We start from the raw sequence: 27634 nt of genomic DNA, 5'->3' as shown, positions 1-27634 counted from the left end.
TATTGGAAATGCCTTATGACATTAACATTGATAATAATTTAGGAAAAGGATTTGGAACAATCGAATATTTTTTTGTCTTTAATAATAAATCATTTATTACTGTTTTTTAGTCTTATTTATCAAATAAGTTCGATTTGCGACGATATTGAAATAAGACGATAATAGTAAAAAAATTAACTTTTATTTATTAACTTACAGCCACTAGAAAAAAAACTTAACGACACTGATAATATAATATAACGCATGCGTCTCTCATGACAATTCACGTTAATAATTATTCACATTAATAATTATGTCATAGAGAAGACACACTAGAAAGGACAAATAAATTTCAAGTTTCTCATCGCTCGTCAGTTGACAACTGCAATCAGGTAAGTACAGCGGAGAGATAACGATTTTTAGGCTGATCTCGAGCTAGCGACAATTAATATTTTTATTGCGAAAAGTAAAATAATACTTTTCACACTAATTTTCTTGTTTTTTCGATCACCCGTTATCTTAACTTTGTCAAGGTTCGTCCGAAGGGTCGATAAAACTCCCGTCGTGAAACGAGAATGCGCATTTCGTCATGGAGATCCTTCGAGAATACGAGGACGGCACTAATACAGGAACCAACGAATATCTCGCGATTTTTCAAGATTATGAGAAACATTTATTAAGGAACATTTTTCCAGGCCACACCTGATCGGCAGTGACTGTCCTATTCATCGAATCAAAATTCAAAATTGTCATGTGTGTGAGGCGATAGCGATATAATAAATATAATTTGATTGATGTTATTAAATAAAGAATGATGTTTTATTTAAAAAAATATACGATAGAATGGATCGTATAATTCGATACATAACAGCAATTAGAAAAATCTCAAAAATACCGTTTCGACAATAAATTTTAAATTTCGATTCGATATTGTAATCGCAGATAACAAATTAAAAGTATCCTTCTTTATCCTTTGGAGCACTGGAGATTAATTCTCGTCTCTTCCACACTGGTTGCGTTGGTACGCGTTGCTTCTGCGTCGATACTGAGGCGGAAGAGGAAGGTAATATCGTCGACGTGGATGTCATGCTGAGTGATGTCTTCCCAGCCAGGGTGTCGGCATCAGGTATATGCCGCGTCTGATGCCTTGAATCCGTATATCGTCTCTTCGTATACTTCTTGCTCTCGCTGGAAGTCACTGATGAGTTCTTGCTCGTTTGCAGGCACGTGGGCTCAAAATCTGACCGCGAGATCTGCAGCATTCTCTCGATATCTGCCGTCTTGGACCTGAATTATGCGAACGCATGTTCGCGTTAATTCGTATGAAATATTAATAGCAGAATTTTCACGAACAATTTGATATTTACTGGACGACATACATATAATAAAAGATTTTTTAATGTAAAATCGGAATTACTTTAGCTCTACATTTGTATTATTCCTTTATTCAGTAATACATGATCAATAGTAGGCTTAGTAGAATTAAATCGCTGATTACGAAATCATTGAAAAAAGAAAAGAAAATGACTAAGACATTATTGAAAATATATTTCAGCATAAATATTTCAGTTTTAATATTAAAGTACTATGAATTTTGAAAACAATGAAAGAAAATTAATAAAGAGTAATGAAAAATATTAAAAATTAATGCAAATATATTTAATATTTATACTGATTTATTTAGAGATATAATGTAATCTTTCTCAATTTTGATGAGAAGGTCGCGTCAACATCTGTGGGTCTTATAAAATCAATTATTTTTTAACACAAAAAATTTTTTTCTATATTTGGAAATGTGTTATAAAATACAAAAAAATTTTTTTTTAAATCCATTGTATTATTTCTTTAAAAAAATAAAAATAAAAATAATAAAATTATCTTCTTTTTAGCGATTTACACAAAAGTTCCACTTAAAGAGACACTAAAAGAGAGTGGGAGGAAAGGGATTAACCGCAGCAAAGGGCAACTAGGAGCAAAGGAAGAGCAACAGAATACTCACCTCAAAACTGCACCGCCAATACTAGTGATGCTTGGCGTATATGGCACCGCTGTACTTCTACTTGTTTCCTGCTGACCAGTCGATCTGTTCACTTGCCTTACCTCACTCGAGGTCGTGAATGAGACTCTCTGGAGAACCGCTTGCTGATCTGGGATGTATGAAACGGCGGTGACCGCGCTGTCGGGACTAGCTGGAGGTGAGGACGCCCATGAAGGCGGGGAACTTAATGTTTGATCGCCCGACAGAGTTGCCGAGGAACCCACGGCACTATCACTTCCATGTCTTCCCCCTGAAAGCAGAAAGATATTAAATTAAAATAGACACTTTCACTATTTAGCTTATTTCATTATTATTTTATCGCGAGATTCATTATATGTATATTATTTAAATACGTATGCAGCTAAATATGTTGCTTTGTTCCAGTCTCCTGTATGTATGGATAGAGTTTAAAGTTTGTTTATAGTAAACTTTTATAATAGCTCATTTAATTATTTTTAAAATCTTTTTATCTTTTTATCTTAATACATTTAATTCTTTGTAATTATATAGTTTATTTAACGGAATCCATTTTGTATACCTTCTCTTAATGATTATTAAATCATAAAGTTATTTATTGTTTGTGTTTTTTAAAACTGATTAAAATTAAAAATTAATTGCTAAAATAACACATTAATTTAATGACATATAAATTTATTTTTTGAGTGTCTAATTTAATTAAAAACTATATTTGATGTTTTACATTTATTTTCGTTTAAAAAATCTAAAATGTTTTTACAACAATATTAAATGATATGCAATACAAACCTTCGCTGCAACCGGAAACGGACCTTTGCCTTTGTCGCCTCGGGGGAGCGCTCGGTTGCTTTGGTGTTTCCTCGATGTACGGAATGTCCGGGTCGTCGAGGTTCAGGGTGAACGCGTCGGACATAGGTATAGTGAGACTTGCGGTAATTATTATCGGTGAGGATTTTCGCCGAGGATCAGACGGATCCTCGCTCGATCCGCTATCGACACTATTGCTTCTACCCTCCTCCTTCCTTCGGCTTCCTGATTTCTTTGGCCGTCGATGCTTTGGTCCAATATCACCGCCGACACCTGCGGTTTGATGTAAACATTGTTCTCTAGTCCACATCTGAAGCAAAGAAAACGATTTTTTTTCCACTACATTCGTAACATATTAATAAATAATAAAACAATGTTTATATAAACAATATTTTAAATAATGCTTTAATTATCCCTTAATGATGAATACCAAAATTATATTTGATTATAATTGGGTCAATTAAATTAATATTAACGCTAATCTACATGTAAATATTATTTTATTTTGTGTTTTTAAAATAATTTTAGTTTAACATCACCTTTTAACATCGCCGTATCTTTATAAAGTAAACATTTATTTGAAACAAACTTTGCATGCGCGCAATATTAAAATTAAATGTCAGATAACAATTGCATGATCTCATAGCACCTTTCTCGTCGTCGTTGTCGCAGTGTTCGTCGACATGGTCAGTGTCTCTTCAACTGAGAATGTCTCTGCCTCGCTACAGGGGTCTACTTCATCTCCACCTTGCCTGCAAAAACATGTACAGAATTTGCTTCATTTCTTTACCTATATCCTATTAAATTATGCAAAGATATATGAAGAATATTATTTCATAATTCTGATAGCATTGTCCAATTGCTCGATGCTCACTCTTCAACGCGACGAGACAAGGCAATATCTAATTCCGCCGGATGAGTATCCATCATATGCTGATATACTTCGTCCAATAGCGCCGCTGGTACCATGAATAATGTCGCCGTGTGTTCCAGAAGTGTTCGCACAACATTTATCACATCTATTCTCTCCTCGGCTCTTTCCGATGAAACCTCCGACCTCATTTGACCGGGTTTCACGCAATGCAAAATATTTGGCGCAAACACCTGCAAAAACTCATTTTCAATTTGTGCATCACTCTAACTCAAAATAATTTTTAATTCCTAATTTAATGTGACCTTTTTGTAACGGTATCAGATTGATAGTAGCCAATATCGTTTATCAGAATTAATTAATTATTAAGATATTTCGCGAATATTCATCATGATATAATGTTATTATTGACATTTGTAGAATTTTATGCAATGACTGTGGAAAAAAATAAAAGTTTATTTTTGTTAAAAATTTTCTTGACTAATGTTAACTTAACTACTTCGCTTTTATAATAATAGATTTTTAGGAAAAAAATTTTAAATATGAGAATACAGTTTGGAATTTCGTTGACGCATATTTCGACTAATAAAAAACTCTTATTAAGTATTTTAACACAGAGAGGGGAAAGAGAGAGAGAGAGAGAGAGAGAGAGAGAGAGAGAGAGAGAGAGAGAGAGAGAGAGAGAGAAAGAGGTCATTAAATGCAATATGCAACCTAATACGGAAAGGATGATTGCTCAAATATTTGAAAATTTGCTTGAAACTGGACACAGATCTAAAATTTTGTTAGACTATCAAAATAATTATTTATATATTTAAGCATGATGAGCAACGACATAAAAAATTTCGACATTCCAGCAACCACCTTAAACGTCCCATTATTTTGATTAACAAAATTGTTTTCAAATTTGTATCTGTCTAAATTTTTAAATACTTCAGCAAAATTGTTTTTTTCGTGACGGACTGGAACAGAATATAAAAAAAAAATCAATCAGTTGGAAAGTGCTATTAATTACTAACAGTCGCGAGATTCGTCGTGTCCATTTTATTTCCTGAGATCCATTCTCCTGTTTCGTTCTTCTGATCCTCGCTGTTCGTCGCAACAACGCTTAAAAAATTCAGAAGTACCCAAAGAGTTTCGCGATTGGGTGTAGGTAAAAGTTGAATGAGATGCTGCAAAGCTTCTTGCTGCAGTCGCCTGTTTCTGATTTCTGAAAAATATTTGACTAGCTCGTTTATCACGCTTCTGCTGAATACGAAAATTAAAGGATTGAAAATCCATCATTGAAATTGTAAAGTATAAAAAGATAGGCAGGAAATGATTGACATCTTAGCATATTTTGAATCTGTAAAATTTTTACAATGCAAAAATTTTTGTCACAACTGAATTATGAAAAAAGAGTTACGTAAATAACGCTTATCAGCAGTTTATATCACATTAAGACCTAGTTCTTGCTTACTTTGAGTGTGCACAAAGGCCTGATATAAATCTCTGCAAAGCAAAGGATCTGGTAGATCACGGAAATATTCCTTCAAAAGCGTAGCTACGTCGTGAGGACATTGATCGGAACCTATCTTTGTCTCTCGACCGCAATCAAAATCTTCTCTTAACTGGAATAATTATAGAAATGTCACGTTTAAAATTTACATAAAAGATATATCTTTTCAGAAGAAATTTATTAACTTAAGAAAATGCAATATAATTAAAATTATTTTAAACAAAAATACTTTAAACAAAAAAAGATCATTGTAGATTTAAAGCAAGACTTATGTATGCGTGTGTGCGTGCGTGTATGTGTGTGTGGTATAAAGTTTTGGATACTCTCACTCGCTTTTATTGAATATTTACTTATTATTAATTTTTATGTCGTCGAAGTAATCGATTTCTATTTTGATAAGTATTTAATTTCCACTGGTAATTGTAAGAGATATGAGACATCATTATATGAAGATTAAGAGAAAATCCGATATCGTGCGATTAAGGTTTAAAAAAAATCTAAATGTATAACCAATTTCCAATTTAAGCTCACATTAACCCAAAAACAGTGATTTAAATTACCTTTTGTTAACATAAATGTTTAATTTTTATGTAAATTTATTTACGTGCTTTTCTATTTTTAGATAAAAATGTAGTGATAAAAATTATATTGTAGGTATTTTAAAGAACACTGTTCAGAAAAAAAATCTAATTGCATGTTGTATTTTACAAATAAATCTTAATTGTTTTATAATACTTTTGGCATTAAAGAAAATCATGTTACACAATTAGCTACGAATATTTTTTCCAAGATAAAGTATAATAAATACGAAAATATATGTTGTTATTATTAAAAGTAAACATCATACCTGCCTCACCCTTTTTTTCGAGGGTGACACGCGAAACACGCCTAACGTCCGAAGACCAGTGGTCTCGAGATGCCTAATGCATTGCCTCACGATACCTGGTACCATGTCCCATTCACTGGCGAGGCATCCTCCACCACTGTCGTTCAATTCGAGCCCTCCGGAATCGCTTCCTGTAAGAGCACCACCTTTTGACGACAGGGACTCAGAAGATCCTCCCTAGTTTGATAAAAGAAAATGTAATTTGTACAAGAAAGATAATAGATAGAAACAAAAAGCCATATGAGTGAATGAATGAGAGAGAGAGAGAGAGAGAGAGAGAGAGAGAGAGAGAGAGAGAAGGAGGAGGAGGAAGAGGAGGGAAGAAGAAGAATAAAAGGAGAGGCATTATTTTATTCAATATATTGTCTCAAAACATAAACATGTATCTGTCTGATGTATAATATATATAACTTATTTTAAAAATAAACTATATTTATACTAGGCTATCAAAATATAGTTTTAAATGCGATTTATAAAACTAAACGTCTAATCTATCTATGCGTCTAATCTAAACGTCTAATCTATCATATCAAAAATATGAGAGGTGTGTTGTCTATCTCCTCATTTTACGACATATAAATTTATTTATACAAATAATACACATATCGTATAAAAGCGAATTTCATATTCAAATGTTTTAGCGGATTTTTATTATTATTTAGGAATAACGAATAAGTTTGTCATGTAAAATTGAGATTCTTAATTAGTCTGCAGTTAAAATTAGCGATCTCGTTTCCCTTCTATTTACGTCTCTGATCTATGATGTCACTTCGAACGCGGGAGACGCACGTGACGTCGGCACGAGTATTCTACGTCACGATGTCGTATGTAGCAATCGATCATTCTTGTTGAACATAATTTGACGTAAGGATGCTAAAGAAAACGAGATCAATTAAAGACTATACATTTTTCCGATTTAAAATACTTATTTTGATTTTTGCAAAATCGTAAGATAGGATTTTTTATGTTTCTTCATATTTTTAAATCATATAAGATGAATAAAACAATTTTAGTTATCATTTATTTTTAACTTTTTCCAATTAAAATAAATTAATAATTTTAAATATTGTAATATTTAAAGCTTAGAACTAATTCGAACTACTACTAAGCGGTTGTGGTACTGGATGTGGTACTGGACTTAATACGAGAAGTAGATAACTTCTGCATAGATAATATGCACTTCCGGTAGATAACATGCACTGCACACTCGAAGTCACTGAGTTTATTACCTTATAAAAAAAAACTTCAGGACTGCTCTTTACACTATATATTAAGAATTTTGTTTTTATTTATGTCGAAATGGAACATTCTGTACATTTAATAAATATAAATAAAATCTTTTTATATTATAATAAAAAATATTGAATAATAGGAAAAAGAATTAACAAATATCATTCACTATAATTTATTCTAGAATTTAAGGAAATAATCATAATAAGTATATAATTGCTTATACGAGACGAATAGAAGAGACAAAAAGGAATCTCTTATTTGTACTAGAGATTGTTCTTTAGATATCAGTTTCTTACCTCTTCGGTTTTTGCCGCTACAGTCGGTGGAGTTTCTATAAAGCTAGAAAAACTGGTCCTACTTCCGTGCCTGCTACTCCTGCTTAAGCAACCAACATCAATGATCTCTCCAGCGGCAATTCTAGTAATCCTATCATTCTCTATGCACTGAGACAGAGATATACCAAACACCAGGCCACCTGCAATGTCTGTAAGCAAGGTCGATAAAAATCTTTTTAATTTGTATAATTTTTTTAGAATTTTAATATAGTAAATTTATGTTTAAACAATGTTTTACAATATTGAATTTATGACTATGTTATACGATACTCGGAAAGTTTATATCGAATATTTTGTTTCAACAGTGGCGTCGCATGTAGTAGGAAGTCTAATGAACATGTTCAGTATAATTTTGGTCACTAACATTTATTATGTTATGTGCATGCAGATTTTTTTGAGAGTAGAGGTAGTTATCTCGTAAAAACCTGCAGACACAAATATCTCAATAATTTTTGGAGTAGTTTTTTTGCATCATCGAATGGAGTGTATTTTAACAAAACAGAAATTAAAATTAAAAATAAAAAAATGTACTTTTTAAAGTACAAACTTTATCTTTGAGAATAAAAAAAGAACCATAAATACGATTTTTCATGGAGTTATGCTTACTTGAAGTTATGCAAAATTTTGGTATAAATTTATGTTGCGATAATTTTGTTGACGAGTGTATATACAGTAATTCCATTCGAATCTTACTATTGCTATTATTATCATCCAGATTTTCTGTATTAATATCGCTAATCCAATATAGCTTGAAATATTTTAACGACTCGATTTCTGACGCTCGAGGAAGCAGACTCTGCGTAGAAATGACGTGTACAACGTGACAGTAATTAGCATTAACGTTTAACCTACCAGTTATTGAGCATCTTTTCAGATCGCCGCCAAGAACGTATTCCAGAGAACGCATAGTTGTGATTCGAAGACAGACGAGGACTTTGCCCATGTCTGTTTCGCTCATCGATTGTAATATAAAAACAAAATAATTTAAAGTTTGTAACAAGCCTTGTTCCCACCAAGGGCCATGCGATCTAATTGATACATAAGGTAACCGGACGTTATATGACCTACCTAAGCTTTGCGATTTTTTTTTTCTAATTTTTGCTGAATTTAAAATAAAAAACTGATGGTCATATTCACAACAAAAATCATTTTTAAATTAAAAAGCTATGTATTATAATGCTCTATTTTCCCATTATAACAAAACAGTTTTGGGATTAAATTTTTTTGTCGATAGAAATCCATTTAACAATATTCATTTGACGTCATTTAATTTAGAGTATTTCTATCAAAATTCATAGCAACCAGATGTGGATTGTTTTCGGAAGTTCAGCCAATTATTCAATGGATTTAATGGATTTTTAAAATAATATTTCGGCTATCTGTAAAAATATTTCATTCTGTTTTACTTTTGGTATTGAATTCTTTTCGCAATAATAACTTTATGAAATAACTACTCTTCTGGTTGAGTTCTTTTATTCTACATTTATCTTAACCCATTAAGTCCCAGGAGAGAGTCTTTTGTAAATTCTTTTAAATCTTTATAACTCGAGTCTAATTAAAATTTTAAGGCCGCAAAAATTTTGATTAGGACTCAATTTATAAAGTTTTAAAGTAGAAGTCTCATGTTGAATTTGATAGGTTAAAACACGATGATACGTATATGCTCTCACGCGTGAAAATTTAACAATTTGCTTTTCTAACACTTGTTTATTGACAATGCAATTTTTTACAAATCAATAGAAAATAATATTCGCAAAGTAACAACAATCAAGAGAGAACAATGAAGTTTCATGATTATTAGCTTATATCTTCCTCAAAGAAAACCCATCAGCTGAAAACCAAAAGGTATAAATGAATCGTGTCTTTATTATACCAGTCTGATTATAGACCGCGATCTGGGCCGTTCCAGTTTTTCTCACTTTAAAACATGCCTCTTGATCGTGAGCATAAGGCACTTTACGTACTACAATGTATGAAGAGAGCGAGCCTCTTCTTGGAAGCGTTGAAACGATCGGCATCGATCGTCAACACTTTATCACCTCTCCGTACGATGAATCCAGAGACGTAGAGTACGTATTTAGACGCGCAGAGTGTGAGCATACGAACATTGCGTGTATAAATATCCTAAGTGTATCTTGTTGCACACACACGTTTAAGTAATTGACATTTCCTGATAGATATATTTATACGTAGATGTAACTTCGTTTATCTGTATACTTGAATCGCTAATTTAACGTATTCTGAAAATGAAATTTATGGGTTTAAATTCTCACGTTGTTTTACGTTTAAGAACGATTGATTTGACTATATTATCGTGATTCTTTACGCATTTTCTACATTACTTACGTGACATTGTCAAATAATTTGTTTGTCGACTATTACAACCTAAAAGCTTTAACTTTTAATATAGGTATATACACGCATGCACGCACATTAGCAAATGTTTCGTACGTACTGCAATTATTTGAGACATCGTAATAAAATGGAATTAATATTAAATAATAGAGAACATTATAATTGTTTAAATAACATTGTTAGTTTAATAAGATGTGTATGAGAGAGAGAGAGAGAGAGAGAGAGAGAGAGAGAGAGAGAGAGAGAGAGAGTTTTTTATATCTTATTTTATATTGTATATAAGGATATTTGTTTTATCTTTGTTCATTTTTCGTTTTTTGTTTTTTTTTATATTTTGTAATTTTTTTTTGTTATTACAAATCTATAACAATCTTTTTATATTATATTTATAATCTATTAATAATATTTTATCCTATTATAAAAGTATAATAAATTGGAGTTACTCTTAAAAGTAACATCGTTTACCTCAAGGACAAGTAAATATCTATTTCCATTTTTATACACGTTAGAGATAAAATTCTAGCTCATATGGCTTACATGTAAATCGCGATGCATGCAGTCATTTGAGGAAGATATCCGAATGGTACGTTAAAGGGAGAGTGAGCGACCTCGCTTTATCGGTGAGAGAATCTTTAAATTGACGTCTGATGTCCCTACGCATGGGCACTTGTACTCAACGCGAGTGAACCACAAATAAACCTGATATATGCGGAAATATGTACCACTACCGAGCACTCTGTGACTAATTTTAGCCGGCGAAATTGTGTCTCATACCAGCCTGGTCGGCTAAAGCTAATACGACTGTCCTTTGCTGTCTGTACATAATTAAGTACATGAATTTTTTGCTCCGGTTATTGAATTATTGGGCTACTAACAATGTATCTTATTTTAGTAAATTTTATATTAAATTAATAAATATGGAAAATGTATACGATCTTCTTACAGTAGTACTGCAATAATAAAAATAGTAGTGTATCACTCATTCTTATATCCTTGGAAAAATTTATTTTAAATGAAGTTCAGGTTTTTAATGGTAAAAATTTACTTTAAAAATTTTGAGGTAATTTAAAGTGTGCAAAAAGTTAATCCAAAATAATCTAAAACCTGTAAAATATTTTATTACTAACTTTGATATAACCTTAGAACAACCAATTTTATTATTTCTTGTAGTTAGAATCTTTAAAGCACTTTTACATTTTAAAGTAAGATTAAATTGATATAAAGTTTACTCGCAAACACAATATACAACACTGCCACAAGATGGACGCGACAGTGCTACATTTTCTCAAAGGTAAGATCCATACAGAATAGAATAAAAGGCTTAATCAATCAAGAGATTCTTCATTTATGTTTCAACAAAATTTTTTTGATGTGGCGAGCACAATTTATTTCTTATATAATTTTTGTGTTTTTAAAGCAGAGAATTTGATTTAAAGCAGAGAATTTGTATTTTTAAATAAAAAAATTTGTGTTATAATATTATAATACAATTATAAACCTCATTTTGTTCCTAAACAGGGGAAGAGAAATAGGATGGAAAGGATGAAATCTAGAAATTTATTTTCTAAAAGATTTTTACTATTAAAATTGCACTTTAACACTAAATATCTCGAAAACTATAATAGACCGCCACTTAGTTGTTAAAACAAAATTATTCAGAATCATGACCTTGATAACATATATCAAGGTCAAGGCATTGATATCCCTTAAAATAAATAATTACCAAAGAAAAATTCATAATTGAAAGGACAAAAAGTGTTTCTAGTAAATATGTTTACAAGTGGGATTACTTAACTTATTTTTTGTACTGACCTAGCTCGGAACTCGAGTGGTACTACAAATAATCGATTAAAATAGATTAGAAATTTGTCCCAAGAGTAATACTTATCTTTAAGCTATATAGATTAAAATAAGTACGCAGGGTGACTGTTAAGTAATGTAAAGATGTAAAGTAAAGATGTAACTATAAACAAAGTTTCATCAAAATATCACTAATGACTTTTGAAATTTTTTTTCTTTCAATTTTCATCTTGTATCTTTGGATTTAAATCGTTTCAGACATATTGTCATACGAGAAATTTTTGTCTTAAATTTGTGTAAAAAATCATCCTTAAAAATTTTTTATAATACTTAATTAGTAACCACCCTGTATATCGTATGCATATACATACATACAATACGCGCAGGAATGTCGTAAACGTATCAAGTGATAGAGCACTCCTTCGAATGGCGAGCGTTCTATTGCGTCTGTCTGAAAATAACTGAACTAGTTATTCTCCAAACAAATAATTGCGCCATAAATTATGCCTGTTAAATACGTGGATTTCTATATATTAAACTGCGACTTACGTCTTAATTATTGATTTGACTGAATAAATTTCCTCATTAGTTTCATGCAATTTTGACAAATTTCAAAATTTTTATTGTATAAGTAGAATGATTCACACGTTTCAATATTTTACATTCCCAAAATTTCAGAATTGAGTAAATAATATATTCATATACAGAGAAGAAATATATAATTCCATAAAAAAATAAAATCTGATATTTTATGTGAAAGAAGTAAAAAGAAAATATAAAATTAGTTTAATTATATGTATGAAAATAAATTTCGATAGTTTGCAAAGTAAGAAAAATAAGAAAAAGTATTATATACGCGAGAAAGTTACTTTCTTTGTTTATCTAAACATCCGTCGAGAAACTCTTTTAATTATATTATGTACAATAATACATACATTATGTACAATTCTTGCACGGACTATCACTTGTGAAGTAAATTCATCTTATTTTCGCAATTTTACTTTATTCTATAAATATTATATGTTACGTATTATACATAAATAAGTAATGTTAAGAATTTTAAGAATCTTATACTAGACATTATATTACTTTCTAAATTTATTGGAGCGGAATGACTTTAAAGAATAATAATTAAGTCAGTCTTGAAAAAGAGAGGATCAATTTTCAATCTGTAAAAGTGAGATTTAATTCACTCTACAGAAAGAGATTTAGTTTAAAAGTTTTAGGGAATAAATTTAAAAAAAATGCTTCAACTATTTATTATAATAAGAATAAGTAAATTACATGAATTAAGAAAATACAGTAATATTAACCATTTATTACAAATAATTAATACTATGTACTATATTTTTTAAGTTTATTTTAAATTTCTATATGTATAGATAACCAGGAATAAAGTTACTGAATTTTTGTACAGAACTAAAAATTGTGTTGTTGAGATATACCTCTCATTTATTTTTGTCTCCAAAATTCAAACCCAATGCTGCTTTATTATGCTGAGTAATTTTTTTTTTAAGAGAAATTGAAATCCGTTGCGTCTCTCTGGTACCTATTGTTCGTAAGTGAGCGACTTAGTGAGTTTTTACAAGTAATAAATTTTTAATTAAAAATATAATTAAATATAAAATTAATATAGTCACACATACTATTTAAAAATGTTTTCTTTAATTTTTATTTACTCTTAGTTATTATTACCATGTAAATAGTTAGTGAATATTAAGAAAATAGTTATATTCGTAATTATGATTGTATTTATTATAAAAGAAGTTTTTTAATTTGTTATTCGTATTTTAATATTTTACTATATTAAAAGTTAAAATTATGAATAATACATTTTTTCCACATTTGAAAAAACTGTACATATAAGATTATTATTATTATTATTATTAACATTATAGCAGTAATAACTATAAAAATAGATCTAACTATAATTTTTAGCCACGCGATTATATATTCATTCACACTTCTGTCAGCGTACGGATTTGATTCAATTAAAGTGTATTCCTAACGGATATCATTAAAACTCAGTGTCAGCAAGTCATGTAAAAGATTTATTCTAACTTTAGACGCTCCATTTGTGACTTTTTTTATATGTCATAAATATTAAAATTCTCATTAAGATGGTTAGGTAAGCTCGTTGACCGGGCACAACGTTTCGTTGAACCTATGCGTTTGTTTCAACATGACCTAATGACCGCGATTCTTTGTCTCTATGAGATTATTTTATAAATAAATCGCATAGGTCTCGAATAATACCTGTGCAATTTATATCTTGTTCGTTCGCGAAACGACCTTTAATTGAAAGAGATAAATACGGTCGGCGCGATATGAATAACGCAATCATTTATTCTCAATGTTTGATCAGTTCTCAATGTGACAAAGATAACCGACGGCGGAATAATAATAATTGGGACTTTGTACCTACCTTTTTCCTTCTCATCTTTCCCTTTGTTGTCGAAGAAGCCTGTTGTAAGAGCTTTCCTTTTTAGCAAATATGCCCGTCTCTTTGGCTTATTCGTGGTCACTGACCCGGTGCCGAGCGATTCTAAAAGAAAATAAAGAGATTGACCTGACAAATTTCATATTCCAAGATACTTCGGTTTAATACAACGTACATCTTATGCAATTAATTTATAAAATCAAAGCATCGTCTGTTTTTTTCTTGACAGAATAATAACCATAAAAAGCAATTTCTTTAAAAGAAGTCTCAGCTAAAAGCAAGAAATAATTAAAAATTTTTATCTTCAATTATAAATAATAAGAAAAAAAGATTTAAAAATACCATAATTAAATAACAGGAATTTCTAATTATTTCTATATTTTACGTCAGTGATACGCAACCTGCAGCTCGTGGGCCGCATGCAGCCCACCAATTAATTTTCTACGGCCCACTGGTTCATAGCCGAAAACCAAAAATATAAAATTATATATTTTATTTTATGTCTATCAAAATAATAACATGCGTAACAGTCTAACAATTTTTAAGGAAAGATTTATTATATTTGGAGATGGTTTATTTTTCATAAATAAATAACATGTTTATAAAATGTTTAATTTTTATAAATTATCTGATTTTTTTATATAAATGGAACAAAATTCAAACTTAATCATTGTTGTAATTATTTCTATGCTTCTACAAAGCATACAGTTGTATAAAAATGATTAAAGTGTACTGGAATAGACAGACAAAAAATTGTACATTAATATCAATAAAAAAATTATATCTGTAATTTTGCACGAAAATCATTTTTTTTTTATTTTTGTACGCGGCAATTGTTTAATTTCTCGCTCGTTTTAAACGATTATCTAACGTGAACAACGCATCAATTTTGGCTGAAAAAAATTTGACTTACAAGGATTTGAATTAATGTTGAATCTTAAATGTTCAACTTTGAAAAGTTGAATTAATATGTAAAATATTAAAAAAATTATTTGATATCAATGAAGTATATCATAGAATCTCGATTAGACTTTTTTCATCCAGTATATACTTGGAACAATCTTTAACTTCTCCTCGCTGTTGTCGTCGTTTTTTTTTAAACTTCATTCACTACTTTTCTTCAGTGGTTTAATTTGAATCCACAGGGAACTGTGTAATTTATAATGGTTATAATGGAAACGACATTTGACTCATATATAGTGACCTATACGTAACTGTGCTTGCAAACGCTATAACGCTACCTCGAAAGAAATAGCGTTAATAGCGTGCAGTTTTGACGAACAACGCTACCATTAGCAGTTATCATTGTGTTTTTAGCGCTATCTCCGCGAACAATTTGTATAATTTGTACTGTCATTTATTTTAAGCACTTGTAGACAAGAGCCAATATACATAGTCGATTCTTATATTTACGAAGATCTTAAGTACTTAAGATGAACCAACTGGATAATCGTGTATTTTAATATTTTAAGATATTATTTAAGACGATCTTGAAATAAGAACGGACTATAAATATCGAACATGAGATGCTGTATATAAAACTAAATTTTTTTTCTTTGGAAAAGTAGTAATATAAGCGTGAATTTATTATTACTAAAAATGGACTTTACCAGTATTCTTATTTCTTACTGGTTCGTGATATAAAACGCGTTCATATTTCCCTTGGAAAACTTTACTTTAGAAAATTAAAAAAAAATACTTAAAACTTAGAGAAAACCTAAGAAATATGAAGGATAAATTTGAACACTGTCAATTTTCCTTTAAAGTTATTTTCAAACTTATATTTTGAGCATTTAAAAATTTTTTCTTTTTAAATTTTTTGTGATCTTGTAAATATGTGATAAAAACTTTTATTATTTTCATTAAAATTTTAACAAAAAATATTACAAAATTAAATTATTTACTTAAACTGATGTTGTTTTAGCATTTAAAAAAATAATGAAAAACTTACTTATCAAGTAACATAACAGCTTTTAAATAATTGCTTTTTTAATTTAAAATAACAAAAACGAGAGAGATAACGAGTTATTAAAAAAAAAAATAATTTTCTATTCTTTGATTCTATTTTCTCGTATTACAAAATTTTAATTACATTCAAATTCTTTCGTTCGCATGTTATCACAAATAAAAGTCACGAAAGAAGCGACATCAGAATTGTGATGACTACTCCACTGTAGGCGAACACTTGCGGTTATAAACACGTCAATCATTTAGAGTTCAAACGAAACAGCCGAATGATGACATGTCTTTTGCGATAGATTTTGAAGTAATATCTTAGGCCCGGTTGCACCAAACATTGACTTTAAGCGAGACTTAAAATTCTCTTTATTTCTCTCTCTCTCTCTCTCTCTCTCTCTCTCTCTCTCTCTCTCTCTCTCTCTCTCTCTCTTTCAGCTTTAAAACGAGACAGAATTTTAAAGTCAAAGTAACGTTGGTGCAATCAAATCTTAAATACACATGCGAGAAAAAATTCTAAGATTTTTATCTTTATATCTACTCCTAATAAGTCAATCGGAAGCTCAAGTTCTCAAAAAAAAAAAAATTGTCTTATATAACATTTAAGTACATTGTTATAAAAATCAACTAATCCTGCAGAGTTATCTAATAAAAAAATGAATAAAAACTTTTCTTTTTAAAAATAATTATTTTATCTTCAACTTATATTAAGATTAATAAGGAATTCATTTCAAAACATAATAGTTTTCCTAATTTTGACAAGAAAAATTACTTTGAGTATAAAAATATAAGGAAATACAATAGCTAAAGAAATTTATGTAACGCTGGAAGTGTGAATTTGTTGAAAGAAAGAAGCTTTACATCACGTATAGCTTACATCGTATATAAAGGCGTTGAAAACGAGAAAGCATAAGGATTCGATTCTATAGGGCATACAAAAGCATTTGAGAAATTCATAACTCTCATCGTTGTTTGTTAAATAAAACCTAGCGGGAACGATACGCTTAAATACGCCGGGAATTTCGTTGGACGTAGTTTCCTCTTTTCTTTTTCCTTCGTTCCAAAACAACTATATTCCACGGACTAACGCAGATGGCTTTAATGAAATTGCATGTGCTAGAGGAATTCCTTAGGATTTGCGAGTAATGGAACGCAGATATGGAATGTTCAGGAAGATTGTAAATGTTATTCGAAAATAGCTAAAGGCAATTTTTAAAAATATATAAGATATATTTGGATAATAATCATCTAACATGGCCACATATGGATATCTGAAAAACTATTAAATATTTCTGATAAATAGTTATACTATAGTATCAAACATAAAATGAAAGATTCCACCTGATTGATTGAACAATTTGTGTTAAGAGCTGTGATCAATTGTGATAAGAAATGTTTAATGTCATTTTACATCTCATATTTTTTATTTTCACAATTTTCAGTAATTTTAATCGAAGTGTAAGTATAATATGTTATATATCATTTTAAAGATAATTGTATGCGAATTACAAATATATTTATGTATTTGCTTTATTTTCTTACTGTTTAAGCAATTTAAGCTTTTTGACTGGGAAAAAGTAAAACTGTAATTGTCAAGTAATTTTGACACATTGATAAGAAATTTGGTGCGTTACTATACGCTAGTTAATTCATGATTAATTACACACAAATTTGCTTATTAATTTTACTGTTAATATTGCTGTTTAAATTATTATTTAAATTTAAAATTTTTGCACACATAATTCTTATTAAGCTTTTTCGATAGACAAACTTACCGCATGGTGGTCTAATATGTACACCTAGATTAAGTGCTTGAAGTTTCGCTACAGCTACTTTGCAGAGAACTTTCCTCTCGATATCGGATAATGTTCGCAACGATGTGTCCTGTAGAGTTACACGCCGACTTCCTGTGCCTGCCCATGTACATTTTCCCTGTAACAGAAAAGAAATGGTGCATTCTCTAGTTAACTTAGAACTTACTAGTCAGTCATAATAAATATATTTAATACAATATTGATACATTACGACAATAATTTTGCAATATGAGAATAAATAAAACTTAGCTGTATATTTCAAATGTGATTTATGAATTCCATTTTTATTTAACTATTCTGTTGTGAATAAAATATCTATAATAACTTTGCAATTAACTTTCCTTTTAAATATTGAAAATATTAATGGTATAAAATAAAATAAGCGAATAGTCTTTGATAAATAATGCTGAATTATTAGTAAAAAGAACACGTATATGAGAAAATATAAAGGAAACGAAATAAATTATATATCTGTATACTTGGCAATTTACCACATAATGTAATAGATGCCATCACACATTATGTTATCTTGTTGTAAAAAGTAAAATTGCAAGACTAAGGAGTATAGAATGTAATATAATATAACGTAAAATATTGCAAGATACAATGTCAATGTTCGATAAAATAAAACTACAGCAACAAAAATCAGCGATATGCTTATACGTTTCATCAGCATCAAATTTCAAACATTTTCCACCTGTTAAGTTACTATTTATTTCGCTAACGTCACCACAGTCGTACGCAAAATGGAAATAGCCAAGACGTGCTTTATCTCGATTAATATTACTAAAAATAGTCATGTTGATACATGTGGGTGGATATATAACGCATACAATTATTTTAATACAAATGCAGATTAAATTCTTTTTGTTTAACATTGCGATATAATATACGATATGATATCATTTTCTATATTTATTATATAATTTATAACTGATGGAAAATTAAAATGAATGTTTTATAAAATTTAATTTATATTTATATTATCTCTATATTTTTATAAATTTTAGATTAAATATCTTAAAAAATTCTGTAATTATTATATATACTATTATTAGTACGGTTAGAATGTAATTTTTAAAAACAATTTGTTTATTCTTTTTATAAATATATTCAATGACTTTTAAGAATATATGAAAATATATGAAAGAGTATATAGAAGAATAAAAAAAATATATATATATATATATATATATATATATATATATATACACACGAAAAGAAAATTATAATAAAAAAGTTCGCGACCTGCTTATTATAATCATACAGAGAAAATTGTTGCTGATCACCTTTTGTATATTTCGAAGGTTTGTTAATGTTTACGGAGAACTTTGTATGCAAAATATGGGGAAAAACTCGATATATTCGTAGCATGAGAGAAGATCTAACAAAACTGTATAAAGATGAAGAAGGGACATGATACCTTCTGCAAATGCTAGTAGCTTAGTTTTAAACAATATCAATTTAATTTTACTATAGCACTGTTGACTTTTGTCCGACCGAAATGTTTTCTTGTTTTTTAATTCATCTTTTATTTAATTAATCACAAAAAAATTAGATGAGACATTGTAACATTACAACAGATTTTTTTTTCATATAATATCATTATTTCATTAGTGATATTTCTTTATATAAAATTATAGTACTAAGCAAATTTCGTGAAGAAAGCAATATTTTTTGTGCTCAGAACGTAACGTTAAATAATATAAGATAATTTTTTTAGTAGAAAGTTTTTAAGTTTTACATGAATAACTTTTTTTGTATGATTTTTAAATTGTAAGCAACCAACAAAGAAGGAGAAATTTTAACAAATTGTAATTTTAATAATCCTTAAATATAAACTTATAAGAGTATAGATTCAAATGAAGAAACAAAATCATTTAATTAGAGATAAAATCATTAAATTAGAGATGTTGTTTTATTCAAAGTATGTCTACTATTAATAATATTTTTTATAAGATAAAAAAATAATATTAATATATAAAAAAATAATAGTTATATATAGATATTTCTAAATTTTATAAATACATTTTTATATGTCCTATGTATAAAAATGATTTGAAAATATTTAACTATTAATTATGTCAGAAGTTCAATAATATTTCTTCTTTAAGAAGAAATTAATTCTGGTTGCAACATTGAACGAGATAATTTGATGACCTAAATAAATTTAATTTTCCATATTGCAAGAGACAATTTTTCTTTTCCTTTTGCAATTCCTTGATGTATTATTCGTTGAAATAACGAAGAAATGCAACATGAGAACAACATGGACGCGCCAGTGGCGTGTAATAGACTTTGATTTCAGTGTGTATAGGTATATCCAAGTAGTAATAGCGGCAAGGTTTAAGTATAGTTATACACATCGCTACGCGCTCACGCGCGCGCACGTTAGCTGACTATTTCTGGCGGCGCCAGCAAAATTCCGAGGCCCTAAATTGGTTATCGTGCTTACCATTTAACGAGAATGTCTGCCGCAAGGTCGACCCCCTTTTTCCTCTCTTACATTTTCTTCTTTTGCATCCCTCACACGCCTAAACACTTTAATTAAAGGATGAGGAAGTAAAGGAGAAAGGAAAGAAGCGTGAATCACATAATTATCGAATACAATATATATTTACGTATGAATCTTGTCATAGAAGAAGTATATTTTGTAAACTATAAACTTTAAGAAAGATATTCAAAAAGCATAATTTAAGTTATATTTTTAAAATAAAGCTAAACATATGTACATGTGAAAAAAATTGTCTTCAAATTTATATCAAGATATTTATCATTATAAAATGTTACGCCAAAAAACAGAGAGTCACATTTTTATAATGCTATGAAAAAGTTTTTTGTAAGCTAATTTATAATGTATATTTAAATATTTAATAAATAAGAGAGCATACACATCTTTTTGGATATCTGTTGTGTGTGTGTGTGTGTGTGTGTGTGTGAGAGAGAGAGAGAGAGAGAGAGAAAAAATATAAATCACGCATTAGGAACTTTTCTCATGTTAAAGGTGACAGGAAAGAAATGAATAATACGTCATTGTGTGAAATATGCGAATAATAGGTTGTTTCTAAATTTATTTTTACAAAATGATGTTTTTAATATGTAAAGGAAAGTCATCGGACTGACATAAATCTCTTAAAAATATCCCCTTGTTTCTAAAATTAAATATTAACATTTTATTAATATTAATACTGATAAAAATAATCTATTTAGATAATTGAAGAAATAAAAATTTATAATTCATGTATTGTGTGTGTGTGTGTATGTGTGTGTGTAAAATTTGTTTCTACATTAAATTAGCTAAAAGCGAATTTTACAAATACGAAAATAAAATTCTTATTATTTTTTTTGCAAATTGCATAGTTTTAAATAATATTAGCTATATTATTGATAATATATTTAACATTTATGATTTCCTCTGTTTTATTTCATTTCTTCTTTTTTTATAATATGATTTTAAATATAAAATTGCAGTGCAGCATAAATTAATACACCTGTTTATAATATGTGATCATTAATATCTTTACACCTGAAGTTACATGCTTATCGAAAAAAATATAAGAAGGAATAAGAAGGCATATAAAAGCATTGGGGCATTGATCATGTGTATAAGGCAGTTCATAAGTTAACTTAATCTTAATAAGATTGGAAACAAGACTGTTTATGTGAGTACATACCTAAATAGGGTCAACTTCAATCAAAGTTCAATGTTAAATAATACATATCCAGTGTTTCGAATTATCTCATTATAATCGCGCTGACTCATGTTCGCCAGTAACGTTTATTGAATTCAGGGAATACTCGTGAATATTCGTAGATTCTCGGGTTGCTAGATGTCTCCAATAATGCTTTCAGCCTCTTGTTACTTTCTTTGTACAATCGAGAGAGTACTTCTCGCTCTGCCATGCAATACTAAACATTGCCCAATAGTCTCTTAAATATTTTATTAAAGTTAAGTTACGTTCAATCTTGTATAAGTTAACATCACCTACGCTCCTCAAGATCCGCGGCTCATTTAAATAAAAGATAGAGGCCACATTGTCTCGATTGTGTCGGCCATGGAAATCCCGCCATTTACACACAATTACCCAAGGGTGTAAATAAAGTCACAAGCTTCGGAGCCAAGTACACATGAAAAGGTTCATATAAACACATGCCTGTAAATCCATTATTACTGAAATGTAGCTCAAAATGTTTAAGTGTTATGGTCGTTACGATATTCCCTGTTCTAAGTCCTGTAGATTTTTATCTGTGGGGACACTTAAAGTTCTTAATTTATAAAGTTTCAATCGCCAATGAAGATATGCTACGCTAATGTATCTTCGATGCACTGTGACACCAATTGCTCCGAGATCTTTGAAACAATGCAACAGTCCCTGATTCGGTGTGTCCAAGCGTGTATTGAATGAAATAGCAGACACTTCGAACATTTGTTATAATTAAAAATTGAAAATAAATAATATCAAATAATAATAAACATAATTTTTATATTCTCCTATTAATAAATAAATATTTTGAGGTGTATTTCAAATCAGTTTGCGAATATATATGTTCATATAAAGATTATGCGTTTCGCGGGTTTCCTCCGTGTCCAGATCCATTCTTGAAATGCCAACGTTTCGTGAAACAGTCCACTTCATCAGGGCGAGGAGCAGCTGATACTGAATATGAAACGTTGGCATTTCAGAATGGATCTGGACACGGAGGAAACCCGTGAAACGCATAATCTTTATATAGAAAGCACCCGTGGAAGTCTCAAGAATATTATATATGCTCATATAAATCTTTTTTTCAGTTTTAGAGAACTTGGCCCCGAAGTTTCTTACCTTATTTTAGTTACACTCTCTATATGCTATTTTTTATAAATAAATTTATTTTAGAAATTATGATTGCACGCCGTTACTATCGGTCTTTCAACAAATAATTAATCTAAAATATTATATACATAATAATCCCTCCAAATTTAATTAGAAACATCTGAAGACGTGTAACGCTTTATCGTTAGATTAATATTAGATTAATGTTTTTATCGAAATAAAAAGATTTTAAAAAGTCTTATATACATATATTCACTTTTAGGTGCTTTGTACAGACGACTCTTATAAAAAAAAAACTAATAGGAATATGCGACATTATTGCCTACTGTGTTTAGGGCCCATTTTATGAGACGTTCATTTTTGCTTATCTTATAAAAAAGTTAATTATTGCAAAATTGCAAACATTATATTAAAAACTTCTATGTATCGTCTGATAGACGATACTTTCTAGTCTGTATTTATGCTTCTAAAGTTTCATTTTAAATTTTTGTTTAAGAAATATTGTCTAAAAACAAAGTAATACATCGGTATCGGCAACCTTTCTGTATTTATATCGCAAACAAATGGAGAATGAGGGGGTGAGGAAGAGAAAGATGAAAAAAGACTCTCTCTCTCTCTCTCTCTCTCTCTCTCTCTGTGTGTGTGTGTGTGTGTGTGTGTGTGTGTGTGTGTGTGTGTGTGTGTGTGAGAGAGAGAGAGAGAGAGAAAGGAAAAAGAGGGCATGGACGCAAAATTATTCATCAAGTTTATGAAAGATATTTGTGCATTGTAACTGCAAATATTTCATATATCGCAATTAAATTAAGAATAACACTTTTTCCAAAAATATCATCAATTTCAATTTCGACACCCTTATAATTCAGAATTTTATTCTTACTCTTTCAAACGATATTCCTGTTTCGCATAGAGCCTCACGGGTTCCACCGCCAAAAATTGCCATTACGAAAATGTAGATCTATGCCAAATTCATGATATCCTACTGTTCCTTTTTTTTAAACTTTTTGCTAATCTCGCAGAGACGCCAAAGAATGCGCTCGCTATAGTTTATTAGAAAGTCTATAACATACATTTAATATAATTTTCAGAACGCAATTCATACACATTTCTCCTTTCAGCTGTCGCAGTTTATTACAAATGGCAAAGAAAATTCTACACACAATTCTACATTTACAAAATAATTATTACCATTCATTGTCAATAAATAAAAATTTTACAAAGGAGATAACAATTTTAACAATTTATGCAAACTATTTTTTTAAATATATTCATTTCAATTGAAATAGTTTTAGATACACATACATATATGTGTTAAATTATAACATATTATAAATTATAATATATTATAATAATTATAAGTTATAATATAAACATTATATTAAAAAAAATTCTTTTGAAGAAGCTGAAAGATCTAACGATATATTTAATTTTAATTGTAATAAAACTTCTCCAACATCTCTTGTTATATATCATAATTACAATATAATCTCTTGTCACATGTCATAATTATAATATGACAAAATATGTACAAAATATCTCATTTTTGCAACTTCAATTATAAATTTTTCAAATTTATGTCGTGATGGAACAATTAGGAAAACGAATTCTACAAAAACCTATAAAAAACTTATTAGTTTTTATGCAAACAAACTATTCTTGCTTTTTGTTTTGGCATTCAAAAAAAGATCGTATTTTGTCGAAAAGTGTGTTATTATATAATATAAATGAAATTAATCTCTCAAGAAAGATCTTTTAAAAAATAAAAAATTTTGATATAAATTTCTTTAACCTCTTTGCCATGATTATACAACTTAATATTATATACAAGTGGAAGAAGACTCACCTGAGGTGTCCACACGGACGGTTGATGCGACACCCTCGATGTGCTCTTGCTCCTGGATCGCCAAATTTTCTTTGCCACCAGCCGGCTGCCGTGATGCACCACATTACTCGAGGATTTGCTCTTCTGCATCGCTGTGCCACCTGCGGAATTGGGGGACGATGACGTAAGTGCCGGCGAACCGGGTGCCGAATGCGGCTTATGCGTATTGGAACCATGCAAGAGATGGGAAAGGAAGGACTGATGGTGATGGGGATGTTTAACGGGAGTGGAAGCCTCTTCGGAACCGAGGCCGGCGTCGATGCTGCTTCTAGAACTAGCATTTCTGCTGACAGGCGGAGATGTCGTTGTGTCAGCATCCGATAAATTCTCGGACGGAATTTCTCCGGGACTGAAAAAAGACATTTCGCGATAATGCACCATCCAATTATCTTCTGTCTGGCAGCCCTTGTTATTGCCGTCGTCATCGCCAGGCTTGGTAATCTCACCCTTGGCTTTGATATTCCGTAAATTCCGATCATAATTGACCCGCTTAAATCGGTCGATCTTGTCTGCGTCCATCGATTTCTTCCTCGCCATTCGCAGATACCTCTTGATGGTGTCACTCACGGACGGTGACACGTCGTCATTGTCAACGCTACTACATCTTCGTCCGCTGGATCTATGCGACATCTGTTCCTTTTGCGAGGATTCTTCTTTTTCCTTCTCCAATAAATACATGTCAAGGACACTTTGAGAAACCGGATCGGTTTGCACACCATTATCGAGAAAACTTCGATCGGTGCTAGGTCCTTGGATAGCGATTAGAGGCGGTAGTGAAATTAGGTCTCTTCTAGGTGATTGATTAGATTCTTTAGTAGGTCTACTTCTCTCGTGAGCCCACCACCGAGATGACGGCGACGTGTATGCACCGGTCGCTCGGGGTCCTCGAAAGCCTCTAGTGCATCTCAGATCGAAATAAAGTTTTTCGAGGAGCTTTCGATCTGTCAAAATATCGGATATAACATGTTCTCGGGAAGACGATTTGCCATAGTAACGACTGAGCGTCTCCATTAGCGATTTATGAACGTAATCACCCTGATATGGCAACATGGATTCCGGAACTATGTCTTTCCTGCTAGAAGTACTTTGACTGAGAAAAACTTTCTCACGTTTAGCCTGAGCTACAATCGTATTTAAATGCTGTTGCAGCTTATCTATTAGACTACGATAGTCAAAGGGTTCTTTCCCTTCCATCTGTTCGATTGTATCCTGTGACTTGATAACCGTCCTCGCCGGATTAGCTACAGTGTTACCATGCATGTTCAGGTACTTCTGTAGCATGTCAGCCAATTCCTTGGCCTCGGTATCTTCCTGAAATGTCTTACGACGCGTTATCGGACTTGATGGCGTGCTGCCGCCATCGCCGTCACCGCCACCGCCGTCGCTACTACCATCGCCACCGTTGCTACCGCCTGACGTCAGCAACCACTCTTTTTTTGCCTTTGCCAGATCAAATGTGCCAGACGTGGTTGCGGAAAGAACGAAACTCTGCGGCGAGCTTCTGGCGTCATCGGCCTCATCAGCCGAGCTAGCCTGAGTTCGACAGCTGCCACCTTTAGTCTGTCTGCGACGTCGCTGAGCGCGAAAGTTCAGACTACCAGGATACGAGGCCTTCCTCCAAAGCAGAAAACGCGGTTCTTTCTGGCATACCTCTTGAAAGTATTGCTCGATCTTTGGTATGTCTTCTGGCCGATTGTGAGTACCATCGGGGATGAGACGTCTGCCGGCATCGGCCATGTATCGCCATGTCTTTCTGGTGAGCAGCCATCGCTCCTTGACGGGTTTGCTGGACCTTTTGGTCCTGCGATCTTTGGACGCAAGCTGTGTCCCGCGTATCGAGTCCGCACTATCGCGACGCGAGCGTCTCCTGCCTCCATCGGGACGCTCTGCCATCGTCGCGTCCTTATCCCGTTTCGCCACGCGAACCACCTTCGCGGAATTGTGTCTTTCTGATATCGTGCACGATAGGGATAGTTCGCGGACGGTTAGCCGTCCACTACCCTATTACAATTACTTTACCATACCAGTGAGAGATATAAATGCTCTTTTTTTTCCTTTCAATCACAATCATCCATCACTTCACTTTTGACTGCAGAACATATCAAGTGAAACAAATACGCTTTACACAGGACACATATACCACCTTACTTGATCACTTTAGCATTGAAGGAAAACTTATAAAACCGATCGGGAATAGTAAGGCAAGACGATGACGTGATTTCTTGGACGATAATAATTCTGCTATTGCTGTAAAAACGGCAACTAGATCGAAAACCAAGCGCGATTGACTTCAGCGAATGAAATTTGGGTTAACGAGAAGTCGCTTATTTCTATTACACGATGTAGGTACAATCCAACAGTAATTTCCACGATCAGTAGCGGTTTGCTAATGAGATCCAATACTAATCAATCTTATTTAGAAAGTAGGAATTAAAAAGACACTCCAAACAAATTTCTTCATTGTCGTGTGCCTTACGAAACTATCTCTTCAAGTAGCGAAGTCTTACAGAAGATATTGTAAGAGACGATGCGTGTAAAACAATATGACGTCTCGACGTTCGTTTATAGACGTTGAAATCGCAAACGTTACACGTATGAGCCGGCAAGGTGGAAGCTAAGATACGCGACTACTGCTTCTCAAGGCGTCGCGACACTCGTGGACGCTCTGTGTCTAAAAGCGTCTTTGCCTCTTCTCACCCCTTCCATCTCACTTGCGTGCGGAAACGCGAACGAACAAGCGGTAAGCATAAGAGAGGATGGATGCTGCAGAGACGACAGCAATGGACTAGATTGAAGAAGAGATATAGAAGTTGCTATGGCCTCTCTACCTGGACTTGTTGCAGACCAGAGCTGCGGAGGTGCAATGATGATGACGTGATATTGTGTAGTCACGCTTTGCCAAATACCAGCGCTTTTTGGTGGCGTACCATTCCACGGCTACTAGTGTTTCTCG

At 31.4% G+C, this 27634-nt stretch overlaps 1 protein-coding gene across 1 annotated transcript; it reads right to left on the bottom strand.

The window, feature by feature from the left end:
- Positions 1-162: 162 nt before the first annotated feature.
- On the bottom strand, positions 163-27634 carry RhoGAP102A (Rho GTPase activating protein at 102A). Its single transcript, XM_011054522.2, has 12 exons — positions 24643-27634; positions 17950-18106; positions 14204-14323; positions 7585-7772; positions 6017-6232; positions 5131-5281; positions 4691-4881; positions 3675-3904; positions 3450-3552; positions 2783-3110; positions 1979-2267; positions 163-1266 (listed from the first exon to the last, which is right to left on the bottom strand). The coding sequence occupies exons 1-12, from the start codon at positions 26572-26574 to the stop codon at positions 930-932; spliced, it is 4242 nt and encodes a 1413-aa protein (XP_011052824.2). The 5' UTR covers positions 26575-27634; the 3' UTR covers positions 163-929.

The sequence above is a fragment of the Acromyrmex echinatior genome, chromosome 4 (genome assembly GCF_024713525.1).
Source record: "Acromyrmex echinatior isolate Ae372 chromosome 4, ASM2471352v2, whole genome shotgun sequence".
Taxonomy (NCBI): Eukaryota; Metazoa; Arthropoda; class Insecta; order Hymenoptera; family Formicidae; genus Acromyrmex; species Acromyrmex echinatior.
Note: the sequence above shows the minus strand (reverse complement) of the source record. Positions and strands in the feature narration are given on the sequence as shown.